Source organism: Alexandromys fortis, unplaced genomic scaffold (genome assembly GCF_014885135.2).
Source record: "Alexandromys fortis isolate MF-2015 unplaced genomic scaffold, M_Fortis_MF-2015_v1.1 scaffold_91, whole genome shotgun sequence".
NCBI lineage: Eukaryota > Metazoa > Chordata > Mammalia > Rodentia > Cricetidae > Alexandromys > Alexandromys fortis.
In genome coordinates, this window is record NW_026067968.1 from 5,477,208 (window position 1) to 5,495,028 (window position 17,821).

The following is a 17,821-nucleotide window of genomic DNA, read 5'->3' on the forward strand; positions in this document are numbered from 1 at the left end:
CCCTCAGCTCTGGTGGAGGTGATGGCAGACCTGCCTTTTGAGGTTTTATTCTTCTGGGACTCTAGACCTGGCTCTAGAGAGAAGGTTAAGGACAATGGCGTACCTCTGTGCCTTCAGCCCAAATAAAGGAGACTGACACCAAGCAAAGGCCAACTGTCAGGCTTTGGTTCTGTGTGGGGGAGCCTCCCAAGTGAGGAGTTGCTGCTCGGTGCCTGTTTCAAGAGGCCATGTCACTTCATGTACATAAATTATGTTAGCTTATACTTTCATAGGGTAAGTTTGGATCTATAGAGCTGGGGGTACAGCTTTCATAAGGCCTCAGGTTGTTTCCCCAGAACCTCAAAAAGTAATAACAAAAGGCCAACACCTTGAGGAACAGAGCTAAGGCATGGGGAGTTTGCTGAGGCCAGGGGCACAGGCTGTGCCTTGGCCTTCTCTTTGCTAAAGTAGGTCTTCCTGCTCTGGCCTCCTGACTCAGTGTCTCTTCCAAGGAGATCTTGTCCCCAGATCAAGTTGCAGCATTCCTCTGCTTACAAAGCCTCTGTGGTTCAAGTCCGCCTTCCCACAGTTCTGAGATCTTTCTACACAGAGCCCTGACCACAGTGACCCCAGGGGAGGATACACATGTCAAGAACAGGTGGTCCCCTGAGGCCCTCAGCTTTCTTAGGGTTCATGTGGACTTTGTGCTCTACTCTGATGCATGTAGTGTTGTTGTGATGTAAATGCATTTGAAAGTACGATGCCTCCCAGTTAAATGACCTTAGTCTATTCCACTCAGATTGATCTGTTCCAGCAGCTGTGTGCGAGACCATTGTAGATCCTGGGGATAAGATGATGGCTGAGTCCCTTGCTCTGTGAAGACATTCCACTGAGTACCAGGATAGATAACACGGGAACCGTATCCTGCAGTCGGTATCATCTTCAGCCGTGACAGTGTCTTGTTGAGGTTTTCTGAGTGGTCTCACCAGTTTGTCCCTTAGCTTTAAGTCCTGCACTTTGAACAGTGGGTACCTTAGGTAGACTTCTCCATCGAGCATAGCTGAAGCACCCCACAGTTCCAACAGCCCTCCAGCTGTGTCTGCTGCTCCTCCTAAACGTGCCTTCCTCTTTCCTGACAGCAGTGTAGTCCTCACTGTGGCCACAGCAGCTGACATGAACAACTGGAGGGAGGCTGTGTTTAGGCTGGTATAGGTTCAGTGCTCCGTCCATGCTTGCTCAGTCTGTGAATTTGGGCAGAGTATCCTGGTGGCCGGAACGTGCTGAGGATGTTTGTTGCTTTATACACACGCAGGAAACAGAAGGGCATACAGGAATGAGCCAGGGCAAGATAATGCCACAAGGACCAATGGCATGCTTTTTCCAGCTAGGTCCCACCTCCTAAAGTTTCCAGCAAAGGACCAAGCCCGCAACTGGTGAGCTTTTGGAGGAGCTACTTCATATCCCGACCATAATTAATATATCACCCTCCACCTCCATCATAATGAATTCACTCCTCCTGGAACCAATGGTTCACACCACCCCAGCAGGTAGTAGATCGCCTTCCTTCCCCCTGGGTCCCCAGAGTAGTAAGTACCCTCACCTCCCACGTAGGTTTAGTGGTTTTTCTTTTAGATTGAGTGTTGTAATCTATCTTCAGTCCCAGCACAGTACCTGCATTTGCATATTGAATTTACTAGTCTATTTATTTACAATGCTGAGAATGAACCCCAGTCCTCAACATGTTAGACAAGTGCTTAACCACTGAACTAGCGCAGTTCCTCCTGGAGCCACTTTATATCCACTCCTTAAGATGCAGCCAGTCCTGTGAACCTGGTCTTTTTTTTTTTTTTTTTTCAAGACAGGGTTTCTTTATAATTGTGGCTCCTGTCCTAGAGCTCGCTCTGTAGACCAGGCTGGCCTTCAACTCACAGAGATCCGCCTGTCTCTCCTCCCGAGTGCTGGAATTAAAGGCCTGCACCACCACCACTCAGCTGAGACTCTGTTCTTATACCACTGTTGGGTCATGCACATGTTTTAGATCAGTGGACATACCAAGTCACAATTTTATTTTATTTTTTTGGTTTTTCGAGACAGGGTTTCTCTATATAGCAGTCCTTGCTGTCTTGGAACTAGCTTTGTAGACCAGGCTGACTTTGAACTCACAGAGATCTACCTGCCTCTGCCTCCCAAGTGCTGGGATTAAAATTGTGTGCCACCACTGCCCTGCCCAAGTCACAGTTTTAAAATGTTCCATTTTATTTAGTGTTTGTATATATAGCATGTATATGTGTGATTGTGGGCAAAATAAGAAGATCATGTGTAAATAGAAAAAATAAAGATAAGCCCCGTGAAACCACATAGAGTGCTCCATGGAGGCCAGAAGAAGGCATTGGATCCCCAAAACTGGAGTTTTGACAGACAGTTGTGATCAGTGGATGTGGGTGCTGGAAACCAAACTCTAGTCCTCTGCAAGAGCATACATGCTCTTAGTTGTTGAGCCCCCACTATTCTTACTATGCTTTGAAAATTTTTGCCCAAATGCATATATACTTAGTGTATTAAAATACAATTCATAGCTAATATAAATTGCAGTAAATAGTTATAAAACAGAAACCTTAGCCAGACATCCAAAGGTCTCTCCAGCTCCTTAGCAGATTCAGGTGTGCCAAGTGAAGTTAGAAAACTCCCTGCTTTCGTGCCAGTGTTTTGTTAGGATGCATCCCCATCTGTCTGGCTGCGCTTTATGCATTCCCATCGTTCTAAAACGGTACAAATGATAGGTATAGGATGCCTGTCTGATCCTCCATTGGACATGAGCTGTTAGAACGGCTCTGCTGGACATTCTCTTAAGTGTACTGTGGTACATAGATGCTGACATCCCGAGGTTGTGTGTCAGGGCTCCTGGGGCACCGGTGTCCTCAACAGCAGTCGTCAGTGCCTAAAGCCCTACAGCCCAGGGAGCTGGGTGTGAATGCTGGCTGCAGCTCTGCTCCTCCCCCATGGTTGAGTATTTGCCAACTCTTGGATAGCTGTAGTGTCTGGTTGTATTTTTGTTTTGGTTTTTAAAAGTCTTGCTATATTGCCTACAGTGACCCACAAACTTGCTGTGTAGCCTAAGCTGGCTTTAAATGTGTGGTTCTCCTGTCTTGAGTCTCCAGAGTGCTGGGATTACAAACATATGACCAGAAACCTAGCTTCTTGGGGTGATAGAAGGTTTTGGCTTTACTGTGACTTCCTTAATGAGTTATTTTACTGGTTACTAGGTTTTGTGTTCAAAGTCCTCTGATTCTTTCTCTTCTATTTTATTTTAATTATTTAATTAGTATAATTAAAATAAGATGGAATTTTGAGTCAGAAACTCATGTGTAACTTCAGCTCACCTGGAACTTGCTCTGTAGACCAGGCTGGTACTGAACTCAGAGATCCACCGCCTTTGCTTCCCAGGTGGTAGGAATAAAGGCCCACCTGACTGTTCTTCTATAGTTGTCTTAGTTTTCTCTCTATTGCTGTGATAAAACACCATGACCAAAACAAGTGGGGGAAGAAAGGATTAATTTGGCTTACATGTCCACATCATAGTCCATCATAGAAGTCAGGGCAGGAACTGAAGCAGCAGCCATGGAAGAATGTTGTTTAATGGCTTGCTCCCCATGGCTTGTTCAACAATCCAGGCCCACCTGCCCCAGGGCTGGTACTGCCCTCAGTAGGCAGAGCCCTGCAGGCCAATATCTCTCTCTCTCTCTCTTGTTTTTGTTTTGTTTTTCGAGCAGGGTTTCTCTGTAGCTTTGGAGCCTGTCTTAGAACTCACTTTGTAGACCAGGCAGACCTCAAACTCACAGAGATCCGCTCGTCTCTGCCTCCTGAGTGCTGGGATTAAAGGTGTGCGCCACCACTGACCTGCTGCCTACAGGCCAATCTAATGGAACTATTTTTCTCAGTTAAGATTCCCTCTTTTTAGGGGGCTGGAGAGATGGCTCAGAGGTTAAGAGCATTGCCTGCTCTTCCAAAGGTCCTGAGTTCAATTCCCAGCAACCACATGGTGGCTCACAACCATCTGTAATGAGGTCTGGTGCCCTCTTCTGGCCTGCAGGCATACATGCAAAACAGAATATTGTATACATAATAAATAAATAAATAAATATTTAAAAAAAAGATTCCCTCTTTTTAGATGACCCAAGCTTATGTCAAGTTGACAAAAAAAATTAACCAGCATAATATTATTTTTATAGAAAGCATTAGTCTCTTGCCTATTAGATCTTATGTCTGTGACCCTCCAGTTTGAGTTTTGAGTGTAACGTGATCTGACTTGTTCTTTCTTTCTGTCTCTATTTCTTGGACCCTGTGTCCTAGCCGACATAGTGTCCTGTGTTGAAAGGCTGGCATATCCTTTGTCCTGCAGTCCAGTGCTGCAGTGGCTCCAGGGTCCATCTCTGTCCTCCAGTGGCCCCACACAGTTCAGCTGTCTAATGAAGCCTCACAAAAAAGTCCTGTTTCTGGAGCAGCAGCTCCTCCCACTATGGTTCTTCTCCAAGATGCCCTTGTCCCTCTCCTCCCTGACTAGCACAGACACACAGGAAAGAGGAACACTGTGCCTGGGCTTGCACATTGAAGGAATATTTGCAGAATCGGGGTCAGAATTCATTAAAAGGGTAACCAGTTACATTGGCATTTTTTTCTGTATTGCAAGTGAAATTAATCTTTCAAGGAATATCATCTTCAATAGCATCAGAGCATAGCAAATCCCAAGAAACCAAATAAAATAAAATAACATTCAACATATTTTAATAAAAAATTTAAGGAGAACTTGAGTAATTAGAGGAATAGTTTATTTTCTGGACCGGGATACTCAATATTGAAAACTTACACAGTCCCCAAACCTGTATGGGCAAGTAAAGGTTAATGAATGGTTCAGCCGTGAAGGAAAACAGGTGAAGGATTCTTAACTACAGCAGTGGTACAATTGGGGGGACAGTGCTGGCAAAAGAGAGTCCTGTCTATACAGACACTAGGGCCTGGAATTCTTCGTGTAGACCAGGCTGGCCTCAGATTCTCTGTCCTTCTATCTCCGCTTCTTGGATACTGAGATTGGTGTGTGCTACCTTGCTTGGTAAAAATGGTCACTAAGATGGTGCATGGAAGCTGGGAGGTGGTGGTGCACATTTTTAATCCTAGCACTTGGGAGGCAGAGGTAGGCAGATCTCTGTGAGTTGGAAGCCAGCCTGGTCTACAAAGTGATTTCCAGGAAAGCCAGGGTGGTTACACAAAGAAATCAAAAAACACAAACAAACAAAAAAAAAAAAACAGACAAACAAAAAAAAATGAAATAGAGGACTAAAGAGGTGACCTAGTGGTTAAGAGCAACTGTTGCTCTTACAAAAGACCAGAATTTAACTAGTACCTTTGCAGTGACCCACAACCATCTGTCATTCCAATTCCAGAGAATCTAACACCCTCTTCTGGCATCCGAGGGTACCGTACACAGTTGTGAACAGACATGATTAAAAAAAAAAAATCTTTAAAAAGAAAAACACAGAGTAGTCAGGTGTGGTGGCACACACCCTTAATCCCTGCACTGAGGAGACAGAGGCAGAAGAATCTCTGAATTCAAGACCAACCTGGTTTATATAGAGAGTTCCAGGACAGCCATAAGGTAAGGTAAGACCTCACCTGATAAGAGATTCCTTTTAACTGAAACTTGACTTGTAGATGGCTTTTTTTTTTTTCACCACGAGCTTTCCCACAGGCACCATGGGGGCAGAAGAGTGAAGATTGATGATCTTTAACTCCACCATCTCCCTTGTTTCTGGTATCTTCTGTTCCTTCCTTACAATGTATGAGTGTGTGGCTGTATGGTTCATGCCTTAGCATCATCAAGGACTTAGCTTGCAGTAACTGGAAATTCCTCGCATTCATAATTGATGAAAGCAGGCATGCTGAAATCACTAGTGCACATGAGAGGAGTTTGAGATACAGGAAGAAGCATGGTCCTCAGCATCTCCACCCGCCTACCTTCTTGTGCTGTCCTATCAGAAGAAAGGAGGATTTAGGGGGCTGGAGAGGTGGCTCAGTGGTTAAGAGCAATGCCTGCTCTTCCAAAGGTCCTGAGTTCAATTCCCAGCAACCACATGGTGGTTCACAACCACCTGAAATGAGATCTGGTGCCCTCTTCTGGCCTGCAGGCATACATGAAGGCAGACCACTGTATACTTAATAAATTAATTAATTAATTTAAAAAAGAAAGGGGGATTTAAAAAATCCTTTTAATTTAAAAAATACGCTGACCAAGAAGGCTAAGTTAACTTGCATTTTTAAAACACGGAGATATTTGTCAGGGTGTAAGCACATTATTTTAACTTTGCAGCCGTATTTCCTTGCTATTGATTTTTAAAAATAATAATAACCAAATGAAATGTTTTATTTTTTTAAGTTTTTTAGATTTATTTATCATTTTATGTGTGTGAATGTTGGCCTGCATGTATGTATGTTCACTACATATATTCCTTGTACCCTTCAGGTCCTCTGGAACTGGATACAGATGGCTGCAAGCTGCCATGTGTGTGCTAGGAATCAAACCTTGGTCTTACACAAGAGCAGCCAATGCTCTTAACCACTGAGCCAAACCTCTAGCCCCTATTTTAATTAATTAATTTTTATTTTAAGACATGGCTCACTGTGTAGCCCTCACTGCCCATAATTCATTATGTAGACGAAGCTAACCTATAGAATTTTCAGAGATCCACCTGCCTCTGCCAGGATTAAAAGTGTACACTATCATGACCAGCCTCCTTGCTGGTTTTAAAGAACTGTTCAGGAAGGAGGTCTTAAAAGACCTCACTGACCATTGGGTAGAAGCTAGGCAATGAGTAGGATTTGGATAAGGGTACCAAGTAACTCGTGGGATAAACTGTGGCCTTTTTTTTCCTCCCTAAGACAGGATTTCTCTGTGTAACTCTAGTTGTCCTGGAACTCACTCTGTAGACTGGCTTGCCTCAAAGTCAAAGATCTGCCTGCCTCTGCCTCCCGAGTGCTGAGATTAAAGGTATGTGCCACCACCATCCTGCTTAGCTGTGGGCTTCTTTGCTCTCTATAGTGCTGAGAAAATAACGAGCCACAAGCAGAATCTATATAGACAAGCTCTGACAAGTGCAAGTTCACTTAAGGCATTCTGGCAAGTTGGAGCGCGAACAAAGGTGTAGAATTGACGCGGCTTGTAAGAAGATAGTTCAGAAAGCAAACCCTTTTCATGACAGCATTGGGGTGCAGCTGGTCAGCGGGCTCTGTATGTAATGATGTGATGTGCTGGCTCGCAGGGTCTCACAGGTGTCCTTCAGCACTATGTCTCCACCTCCTCACGCTGCTTCAGCGCTTTTTATCTCTGCACGGTATGAAGTAGGTTATGGAATTCATGTAGCAGTGCCTGCATGCCTGTTCTCTCTGATGTTAGCCGTTAAGGAGTCAGATAAATAAAAGTCGTCATCAGTAGGCGCCTGCCATGGCATGGCATCCAGATGGGGAGTGAGGAGTGCTAAGCAGAGTAGCTGCCTTATACAGTTGCTGGACGACTGGCTCAGCGTGCCTTGCCCTATCCACCTAGGAAGTAAGGAAGGGCCTGGTAGAGAACCAGATGAGAAGGTCGGCAGTGCGAATGGTACAGAGGAGTGGAGAGAAGGGTGATGAGCTCCTAGAAAGGCCTGAGCAGAGGGAAGGCAGAGTAGCATGTGTTTAGGGACACTTGCTGGGGGAGGCAGATATGGGAAGGTACTCCCAGGATGTCTCACACTCCCCTAAAGAATTTACACAAGTTCATCTCTTATTATGACCACACTTGAAATTAAACCAGAGGGTGGGAAACTCAAAAAGAAAAATTTTAATGTTTTTATAAATCATTTTAGAATGTAATGAATTACAGGCTCATACCTGTGTCACTAGCACTTGAGAGGCAGAGGCAGAAGGGTCACTGCAAGTTTGAGGCCAGCCTGATCTACATCAAGTTCTAAGCCAACCGTGGCTGTATACCTAGCACCTATCTTTAAAATAGTAATGAAGCTATTATAAACATTGAAAAAGGTTAATAGTTTTATGAAAATTGATATATTTTCCTAAACAAACTTTAGAGAGAAGAATGACATGATTTTGTGTTTTGGGAAGTCTCTGTAATATCTGGTTTACTGGTGGATGACTGGGTTCTCCTTTATTCATCTGCTCTACACCAGCCTATGGCCATGTGATTCTTTGGTTGGATGTAGGAAGGTGTGGTCTCAAGAGAGGCCCTTGGAGAGACTTGTGGCCATTTTAATGGAACGTATTAAGTGAATAGTTTGTTAAAGGGTTAATATGCATGGATAATCTAAAACAGATGAATTACAGGCCCATCTTATTCCATAAAAATGCAGTGGTCTCCTGCACACTTGTGGGATTGTTTGGCTCTTGAATAGTGTCACAGAACCATTGTTAATCACTAGAGAAGTACTAACTGGTGGAGGTGAGGTGTGTGTGTGTGTGTGTGTGTGTGTGTGTGTGTGTGTTCCACCATCATAACCACCAGTGACCTCTTCTTCAGTCCAGAGCCATCAGCCTCACACTCTCACACTGGTGGATAAAGTTTTCTAAACTCAGAATACTGGACTGTCATGTGGAGCTGTGTTGGAATTCGGTTTAGCTTCATTGTCCACCACCAGACTGACAGTGATCCTGTGACCCTGTTTTTCTATCTCAGTTGTCTCCTTAAAAATGAAATGAAAGGTGTCAGTATCTTGAAGTAAGTGCTCACTGAGTAAGTCACTATTACAGTTGCAGCGACTATATTTCCATCATCCTGAGCACTATCACACAGAGTGAAGAATGGAAGGAGCTTTGAGAACACCAAAGGGTCACCCTTACTGCAGGTCTTTGGGCCACCAAAAGCCTCCCCAAATCCCGTACCTGTCACACCTCCCTCTGCAGCATCACCCAGGCCCAGCCTTACTGTCTGCAGCTTGTTCTTATCCTGTTTTGCCCAGCATAGAGTCTGGCATGCGAGTTTTGCTACTAGAAAGTGTTTGTCACTGAGTGCCTTCAGAAGGGTTGGTTGTGACGGGTGCTCTCAGTCATCCCAAACCTGTGACCTCAGCAGTAAACAGCTGTGCCCACACCACCAGCCCTTTTCATTGTTTAAGGAATATTTAACCACTCTTCACCTCACCCATCTCGTTTCTTGCCCCTCTATTAACAAAATAGGAGGCCGAGGGTGTGTCTGGGCCCTGTGGGTTAAGAAGCTTTGTGTCTTTCTTGCCTTTCAGATGTTCCTCCTGCGGATCAAGAGAAGCTTTTCATCCAGAAGCTTCGTCAATGTTGTGTCCTCTTTGACTTTGTTTCTGACCCACTGAGTGACCTGAAGTGGAAGGAAGTAAAGCGAGCTGCATTGAGTGAGATGGTGGAATATATCACCCACAACCGGAATGTGATCACAGAACCCATTTACCCAGAGGTCGTCCACATGGTAAGTGACAGCGCTCACACAGCACACCCCGAACTGAGACCCTAGCCCAACACAGCCACACTTAGGGATCCTCCCGCTTCCCTGAAGGTTTGGGCATGCCCCGGGACTGTGATGGGGAGATTGCTGTATGCAGGTTTCTGTTTGCTGTGACATCATCTCTAAAGCCTTTGGCATGATTTTTTTTAAGCATATGTAACATTAGTGTTGGTATCTTCGTGTACTTTAGAAGTACATCTTGCCCATCCGTGTGCAGGGAAATCCTAGCACTCAGCAGAAAGCAGATGCCAAGGTAGGGTGCAGAGATCTTGGTCTTTCCTTAACTCCATCTCTCACACACTGTGGAAGCTGGCCTCAAGTCTGGAACCCTAAGGAGCAGTATTAAGTATCTATAGCTACAAATATTCTCCATCCTGGGTCCAATATGAGTGACAAATCTTTACAGTGTACAAGAGTATTATCCCACAGCAAATTTCTATTTTTAAGAAGTCTTGGCAGCCAATATTGCCTAATTTATACTGTTTAATCCAAGAAGGAAGCATCTGCCTCATTTGGGTCAAATGTCTACAAGTTTCAGACTGCTTGACTCGGTATCTTGTTTGTTTCACTGGAGCAGTGGGCAGTACCAGAAGCACGTGGGATGCCCAACACTCTGGAGTCTGCTTTCTTGGGTTGGTCATTGCTTCTCCTGTGTAGTGGGTCCCTAACTAGAGTTCCTGCTTCTGTCTTAACTTTGTTCCCTCTCCTGAATATCATGCCCTCCCTTGAGGTGAGAAGAATTTGACACACATGTCCTGAATCTCCTCTGTGGGCCAGACACAGAGAAAGGACATTTTCCTACCCTCCTGAAGCTTTCTTTCATCCGAGGTGGGAGACAGGAGTGAAATAAGCCAACCAGTACTGCGTCGTTTCAGATGATGTTGTCCTGACGAAAAGTCAGTTGCAAGACTGAGAGTGTGATTTCTGCTTTTTTCCCATGTGGCCAAGACGATCTAGAGAAGAAGAGTCATGGACTACTCAGACTGGCAGATACCTGTGTGTGCTTTCCCTGGCCTCCTGTGTCTGGTGCTTTCTGGGCAGAATGGAACAGAGAGAGATTGAAGTGTTGCTTTATTTGTTGCTGTATTTGTATGGACTGATGGTATATTAGTTACTCTCTGTCTCATCACTATGGCAAATTGCCTGACTGTGGGAAAGGTCATGGTAGTGGCAGTCTGTCCATGGTATGACTTGTGTTCATCTTGATGAATCAAGAAGTCAAGAAAGCTCCAGCCACCCTGTGCCCTCAAAGTCGGACTCCCAGTGACTCATTTTGACCGGCCACACCTCCCACTTCAGAGGTTCCACCTCTCCCCAAACAATGCCATAAGCTGGGGGACATTTCAAACCCAAACTTACAGACAGTAGTGGTAAAAAAGTGCAGTGAAGAAAGAGTGTGGTGGGGTGGATGTCGCTGTAGTGTGTGATACTCTGAGACAGAGAGAACATACGGAATTTAGGCAGCCAAGGCCTCCTTCCCGGCAAGTCCTGCTCTGGGTCCATTCCGATGAGAAGCTCTGCAGCCCTCTGCCTCAGCCGGTGGCCACGCACACAACGCTTTGCCTATGCTTAACTGCTACCTGTTGCTCTGTTTCTTCTTTTTGTAGTATGTATAGATTTTGATCCTAGTGTTTTTAGAGATTAATTTCCACTAACTTTTAAAGAGTTCACAACAGTGTAGCTGTACAGATATGGCCTGTTTGACTGGAGTACTGTATGGCTTAATAGTTGTAAAGATATTATTTATTTTATAGCTCTCCCACTACCTGGGGAATTTGAGTTTTTTAGTAGTACAACATTTCCCCCCAAAGTAAATCTTGTCCTGCTCCTTCACCACTGCCTGAACTGAGTGACCTTTGACCTGCTCTCTGTCTCTGTAGATTGACTGTCCAGGACATTTCATGAAGTGGACCAATACAACATGTCTTTCATGACAGGCATTTCCAGAGTGTGGTAGAGTCTAATCCATGTCATAGTTTATGCTTGTATTTTATTCCCTTTTTTAGACAAATAATTTTGTCATAATATTCTGTTATGTAGATACACTCATTTTATTTTTATTTTATGTATATGGGTGTTTTACCTGCTTATATGTCTGTGTGCCATATGTGTGCAGTATCCTCAAAGGCCAGAAGAAGATGTCACATCCTCTGGGACTACAATGACAAATGATTGATTGTTAGCTGCCATGTGGGTGCTGGGTATAAAACCTCAGTCCTCTGAAAGAGCAGCCAGTGTGCTCTTGACCACTGAGCCACCTCTGCCCATTTATTTATGAGCTGGTGGGCATTAGGGTTATATCTGGCCTTCTGTTTTGAGACAAGGTCCCACTATGTAATGCTAGCTGACCTGTGTAGCAAGCTTTCTTATGGGACTGTCTTGGATTGCCAGCCACCAAATAATGGCACGAAGACTTTTAAATTATGAAAGCTTTGCCCTTAGCTTAGGCTTGTCCTACTAGCTCCTATAACTTAACCCATCTTTTTAAATCCACCTTCTGGTGGCCCAGTTACCTCTCCTCAGTACCACACTTCCAACTTGCTCTGAGTGTGATGGTGAAATTTGCTACTCTAGATTCCTCCTCTCTAACTCTCTTGCCCCCAAAATCCCATCTATCCTCTCCTGCCCAGCTATTGGCCATTCAGCTCTTTATTAAACCAATCAAAAAGCACCTTGGCAAGGACACATCTTCACAGTGTACAAATATTCTACAACAGACCTGGAATTCTGTATGTGGACCAGGCTGGCCTGGAACTCACGGAGATCATCCTGCGTCTGGGATTGCAGACATGCATCACCCTGCCAACTTGGGCTTGAGCCTTTGTCTATAAGCTGCTACGAAGCAGCACTGGTGCAAACCTGTATCTCTTGGGCGTGTACCTAGCAGTGCAGTGCTCTATGGCTCACAGTTTGGAAAAATGCCAGGCTGTTTTTTGAATGGCTACACTAGTTCACACTCCCAGCTGCAGTCCTGGGTGTGAGTTTCTTCACATCTCCAGTACTTTGTTGCCTGTTTGTTTCAAATGTCCTTGTGAGTGGGACCTGGCAACTCACTTTGATTTTTATTTGCATTTGTCTAACATCTTTTCGTGTGGCTGTGTGTTTTCATATACCGAAGGTGTTGGTTCACTACAAACCAGACCTTCACAGACAGCTAGTGTGACCCTTTCCCTTTGCAGACTAAAGAACTTTTAAGTTCCAAGCCACAGATGGGGTGGGGCAGTGGGATACAGAAAGGACACTCGGCCTCCTGGTTCTTAGGCATGCATTGCAAAGCTCCATTGTGCCCTCATTTCAGACTTTAAACATAACTAGCCATATGTATTTCCAGTTAAATTATCTGGTTAATCTGTTTTTTAGGCATGAATATTTTCTAACAGTCAAAATGCAGGTGGCAAAACTAAGTTGTGGTGTATTTAAGATGCTCAAAAGTAATAAAGTTGATACCGTGTCATCTGCAGTGTATGAGGAGTTGGAACCCTTTAAAATCTGAAGAAGAATTGAGCTATGCCCCAGTTTTTGCATACAATTTCCAAGGCTTCCAGCTTTATCCTGATCCATGCTTCACAGGTTCCTGGTTCCCAAGACCTTTCAGAACCTCTGTAAAGTCAGACATTTCCATAGTAACACCAAGACTTTGGCTCTTCCACTGTGCTGATGATGTAGGGGCAATAGTGGGTACAACATCTGACAGCAAGAAGCCAGCCAGTGGCCCTGTTGAATACTGCGTTCATCGTACCCACACATTCACAGTAAGGAACATAAACCTCCAGGTCTGGTTGAAACAGTGAATATAATGTAATGGTGTAATGTCATTACATCACGATCTTTTTATGCTGTCTGATGAACTATGGAAGATGGCTGTAGTGTTTGCATGATGCACAGGGGCCTTGAACCTATGCTTTCAGAGAAGGTGTGCAGTGGAGTGGAACAAAATTTGCCACTATTTGCATAGAAACTGTTTTTACCTGAAAATTACGGACAAAAACCCATGATTCAGACTTGAATATTTAGCAGGCATTTTTCTTTTCTTTTCTTTTTTTTTAAAATATGTAGCCCACCTGGGTTTGACTGGAAGTAGGGGCAGATCATCCCCTGATGAGGTGTCTGTCCTCATAGCATGTCACATGTAGTAAATCACAGTCTTGTTGCAGTACCAAAGAAATCCATTTACTTGTCTGTGGAATGTTCCTCCCTCTCAGTACGTACGTGGGTGAGACAGGATGGCCCAGCTGTTTTCTGTATAGCCACACCTAGTGTATTAGTCAGGGTTCTCTAGAGGCACAGAACTGGTAGAATGAACGTGTATATACATAGAAGGGGACTATAGGCTGTGATCCAACTAGTCCAACTAGGTCTTCTAGCAATGAAAGGTCCAAGAATCTAGTGGCTGTTTAGTTTATGAGACTTTCTCAACTGGTCTTCAGTATATGTCAGAATCCTGAAGAAGTAGACTGCAATGCCAGTGGAGGAATAGACTTACCAAGGACAGTAAGGGCAAGCAGGCAAGGAGAGCAAGCTTCCTTCTTCCATGTCCTTTACTTAGGCTGCCTGCAGACGGTGTGGCCCAGATTAAAGGGGGATCTTCCCACCTCAAAAGATCCATATTTAAAGTGGGTCTTCCCATTTCAAATTATTTAATTAAGAAAAATCCCCCTTTTTAGTGTACCTAGGCACTTGAGTTCTAGTTAATTCCAGATGTAGTCAAGTTGACAACCAAGAACAGCCTTGAAAATATAGAAGAGTGCCACTCCTCTGGCCAGATCCTTTAGGTTTGGGGAAGAACTACTTATTTCTCATAAATATGAGATGCTTACGAGAAATAAGTAGCAGACCCAAGTAGATAAAATGATAAAATGCTCTTTGGGATCCATGGTCATCTTTAGGAGCTTAGCAAGATTCTGATTCCAACAAAGTTAAAGATAGCTCATACCTTACAAAGTAGCTGTCATCAGAAGCCACGTCTCCCATACCCTTTGGAAGCTTGTCAGAGGTCCAGGTTCCCAGGTACCCCCGGATCCTGCAGAAGCAGACCCCTGGGGATGCCGTGCAGCACTCTGTGTTCATCTGCCATCCAGGTTGCTCATAGATTAGATACACCTGCTACATTTTTAACAGAAACTCCCTGGCTTTTCTGGGCTCAAGCATGGGTCACAGCCACGTGATGGTGATGGCTCTTGTAATCTCGAAGGAAAGGCTAGCCCTCAGACAACTAGCCTGATGCCCACGTCTCCTGCTTGCCTTTGATCCATAACCATAACCAAGGAGTAGGTCCAATGATCATGATCCACCAAACAGCATGATGAAGTTGGGGAGGAACTTGCTCATGTGTGTTGCTTTCACCCACTAATGGTGTTGCTTTAGGCTGATAGCTTAATTCTCATAAGTGCAAGTTACTGCAGAGGGAAAAAACTCAGTAAAGTGCTTGTCTTGCAAGCAGAACCTGAGTTCAGTTTCCACAACCCATGTAAAAATAGATAAATAAATAAAATAAAATAAAATAAAATAAAATAAAACCTGGACATGGTAGAGCATGCTTGGAATAGCAAAACTGGGGAGGTGGTGACCAGGCCAGTGACAGACTCTGTCTTTAAACAACAGCCAAAAGATTGTACAGCATCTGAGGAATGACACCCAGGTTGGCCTCTGACTTCCACATACAGAAAGCTCACAGTCTTGTGCTACATGATGACAGGGGAAGTGTGAGAAAGATGGATAGTCACTGCAATCAAGTTGTCAGCTCTACTCTGGCCTCTGAAGGGACCAGAAAGTAACCATCTTTCCAGGGCTTTACAGAGCACTTTCCAGGTGACACTGAAACATGTCTTCCTCTCTTTGAGCTAGTCTAGGTTTTATATTTATTTTATTCACAAATATTTTTTTGTAGACACATTCCTCACAGTGTGCCTGTGAGACTACATGTGATAGATAATGAATTTCCTCCTCATCCCTTGTTATGAAGCACGTTTTAAAAAAATCATGCTTTGTCTGCATGTATATCTGTGCACCACACACATGGTGAGTCTCCATGTGGATGCTGGGAACCCGGGTCCTTTGAAAGAACAAGTGCTCTTAAATCACTGAGCCAACATTCTCTTACTTCTAATTGTCATCCCCAGACTTTGATACCCTGAAATGGGGTTAATTTTTGTGACTTTAGGGATTTGGTTTAGTGTGAGTGGTTTTTTTTGTTTTTTAACAGTACTGGGGATTGGTACTCATACAAAGCCTCATACAATGCCAGGCAAGCATTCCCAAACTGGCCTATCACGGCCCAACTTTTCTGGTGCCTATTTCTATTTAGACTATTAAGCTGCGACACTATTCAGAGAATCAGTCAGATTAGGTTAAGTGGTGAGTGGGATATTAAAAACACGTGGTGTAAAGTGTCATTTTATGTGTGTGACACAGAAGTAAATTCATAAGGGTGAAATCAAAATAGCATAGAGAAAGTGAGTCACGAAATAAACAGAAAAGTGTCACTCATACCAGAGGCTGAGTTATTTAAATAGGCTCTAAAAATAAATCTAGAGGGGTACAGTCCCAGCTGTTAGCAATACTGTCTTTGGAGAATGTGACCTTGGAAATTCCCGTTTGCTATATATTTTGACGATTTTAAAACATTCTAATAATGATTATGTACCACATTTATTATCATCAAAAATCCACAAATTAAAAAGAAAAAGCTAAAAGCAATCATCTGTGTAGCCTGATGGCGGTACTGCCTATGTGGGATTCCTGTTGGTTTTCAGGAAATTTTCATCCTATTATCTTAGAGCTGGCCCGCTAGTTTCGTCATTGTTGCACACTTGATTGCACATCGGCTTACAGGGTTTCCTCAGGATATACTGGCACAAAGCTGTGGTGTTTTGTACGCACGTCCCAGGACACTCACCTTGTGTGCCACTTGAGGGCTGATTTGGACACCCTTCTCTGCTGTTTCAGGGTGGAAAGGAGCACTAAGGGTGATGAGTCTGCAGCAGTAAAGGAAAGCATTTAGAACTGGGAAGAAAAGGATAGTCTCCAGTGAAGTTCCCAGGATAGTTTAAAACCCACTTCATGTGAGCGTTAAATCATGTGGCCCCTTTTTACTTCATAGCTTTTACTTTACCAGCCTTAGAGTAATGTGGGTTAAAGAAGACTGAATGACAGTGGCCAGCTAACTTTGAAACTGTCAGCATTTTTAGAGATCTGCTCTTATAATTTTGAAAATTTTCCTTGTTTGATGGTTTTAAATAGTAAAAGAAATACATGGTTGTTTTATAACAAATGAAGCAAATTAAAAAAAAAAAAACTCAAGCTTTTCCTTCACTTTACCCTTCCCCTATTCCAAATAATTCATTCGTGTTTTGTTTTGTTTTATTTTGAGAAGACTGTTGAGGAACCTTTGGGGATGAGTTCATTATCTGTCACATGTGGGCTCACAGGTACTCTGTGAAGAACATGTCCAGGGGGTCAGATGTGCATAGTTAATTGATTGTGGGTGACATCTCTGTAGAGTTTAAGCTCCGGAGTTGTTAGGTAATAGCATGATGGCCCCCTACAATCCCAGTGCTCAGGAGGCACAAACAGGAAGATAAACAGCAGCAAGTTTTAAGCATGTCTGGTCTTCGTAGCAAACCCCCCTCAGGCCATCAGAGTTGTTGGGTGTTTCTTTTGCTCTGGGAGCACAGAGAAGAGATTAAAAGGACTGGGATCGGGCGGGGGTGAGGGGTAAGATGGGAACATTACAGAAGCTTCTGGCCTAGTTTCTAAAACTGTGGGATAGTCTCTAATCTCTCTACATACCTGTGTGCCATGGTCTTTTCCAGAATGTCAGGGAAGGGGGCCCATCCTGATGTGACCACTGGGGTCTGATTTCTGTTGCTAATCAAGTATTTGAGATTCATCTTGTTGTTGAGTTCCTAATTCCCTATGCCTGCTTGCTGTTCACTATGCAAGTGCTTGCCCCGCCCCAGCTGATGCTGCTGCTGGAGTGCTTCAGCTTTGACCACGATAAAGCTGCTGTGGGTTGTTTTTTTTTTTTTTTTTTTTTTTTTTTTTTTTTTTTTTTTTTTTNTTTGATTTTTCGAGACAGGGTTTCTCTGTAGCTTTTGGTTCCTGTCCTGGAACCAGCTCTTGTAGACCAGGCTGGCCTCGCACTCACAGAGATCCGCCTGCCTCTGCCTCCTGAGTGCTGGGATTAAAGGCGTGCGCCACCGCCCAGCAAAGCTGCTGTGTTTATAGAGCTTTGCACACAGGTGTTCATAAGCGTGGTGCACGTTGATGGACTCTGGGGCCTGCACGTGTTTGCACCCAAGAACTCTGTTCCTCATTCAGATGCAGTCA

At 44.0% G+C, this 17,821-nt stretch overlaps 1 protein-coding gene across 9 annotated transcripts in view; it reads left to right on the forward strand.

Annotated features, from left to right (window-relative positions):
* Positions 1-17,821, forward strand: part of Ppp2r5c (protein phosphatase 2 regulatory subunit B'gamma) — a 131,615-nt gene that overhangs the window by 69,451 nt on the left and 44,343 nt on the right. For all 9 annotated transcript variants that reach the window (XM_050154647.1, XM_050154648.1, XM_050154649.1 and 6 more), the window contains one exon: positions 9,258-9,457. In XM_050154647.1, coding sequence (XP_050010604.1) covers positions 9,258-9,457 — 200 coding nt within the window. The remainder of the gene's footprint in view (positions 1-9,257; positions 9,458-17,821) is intronic.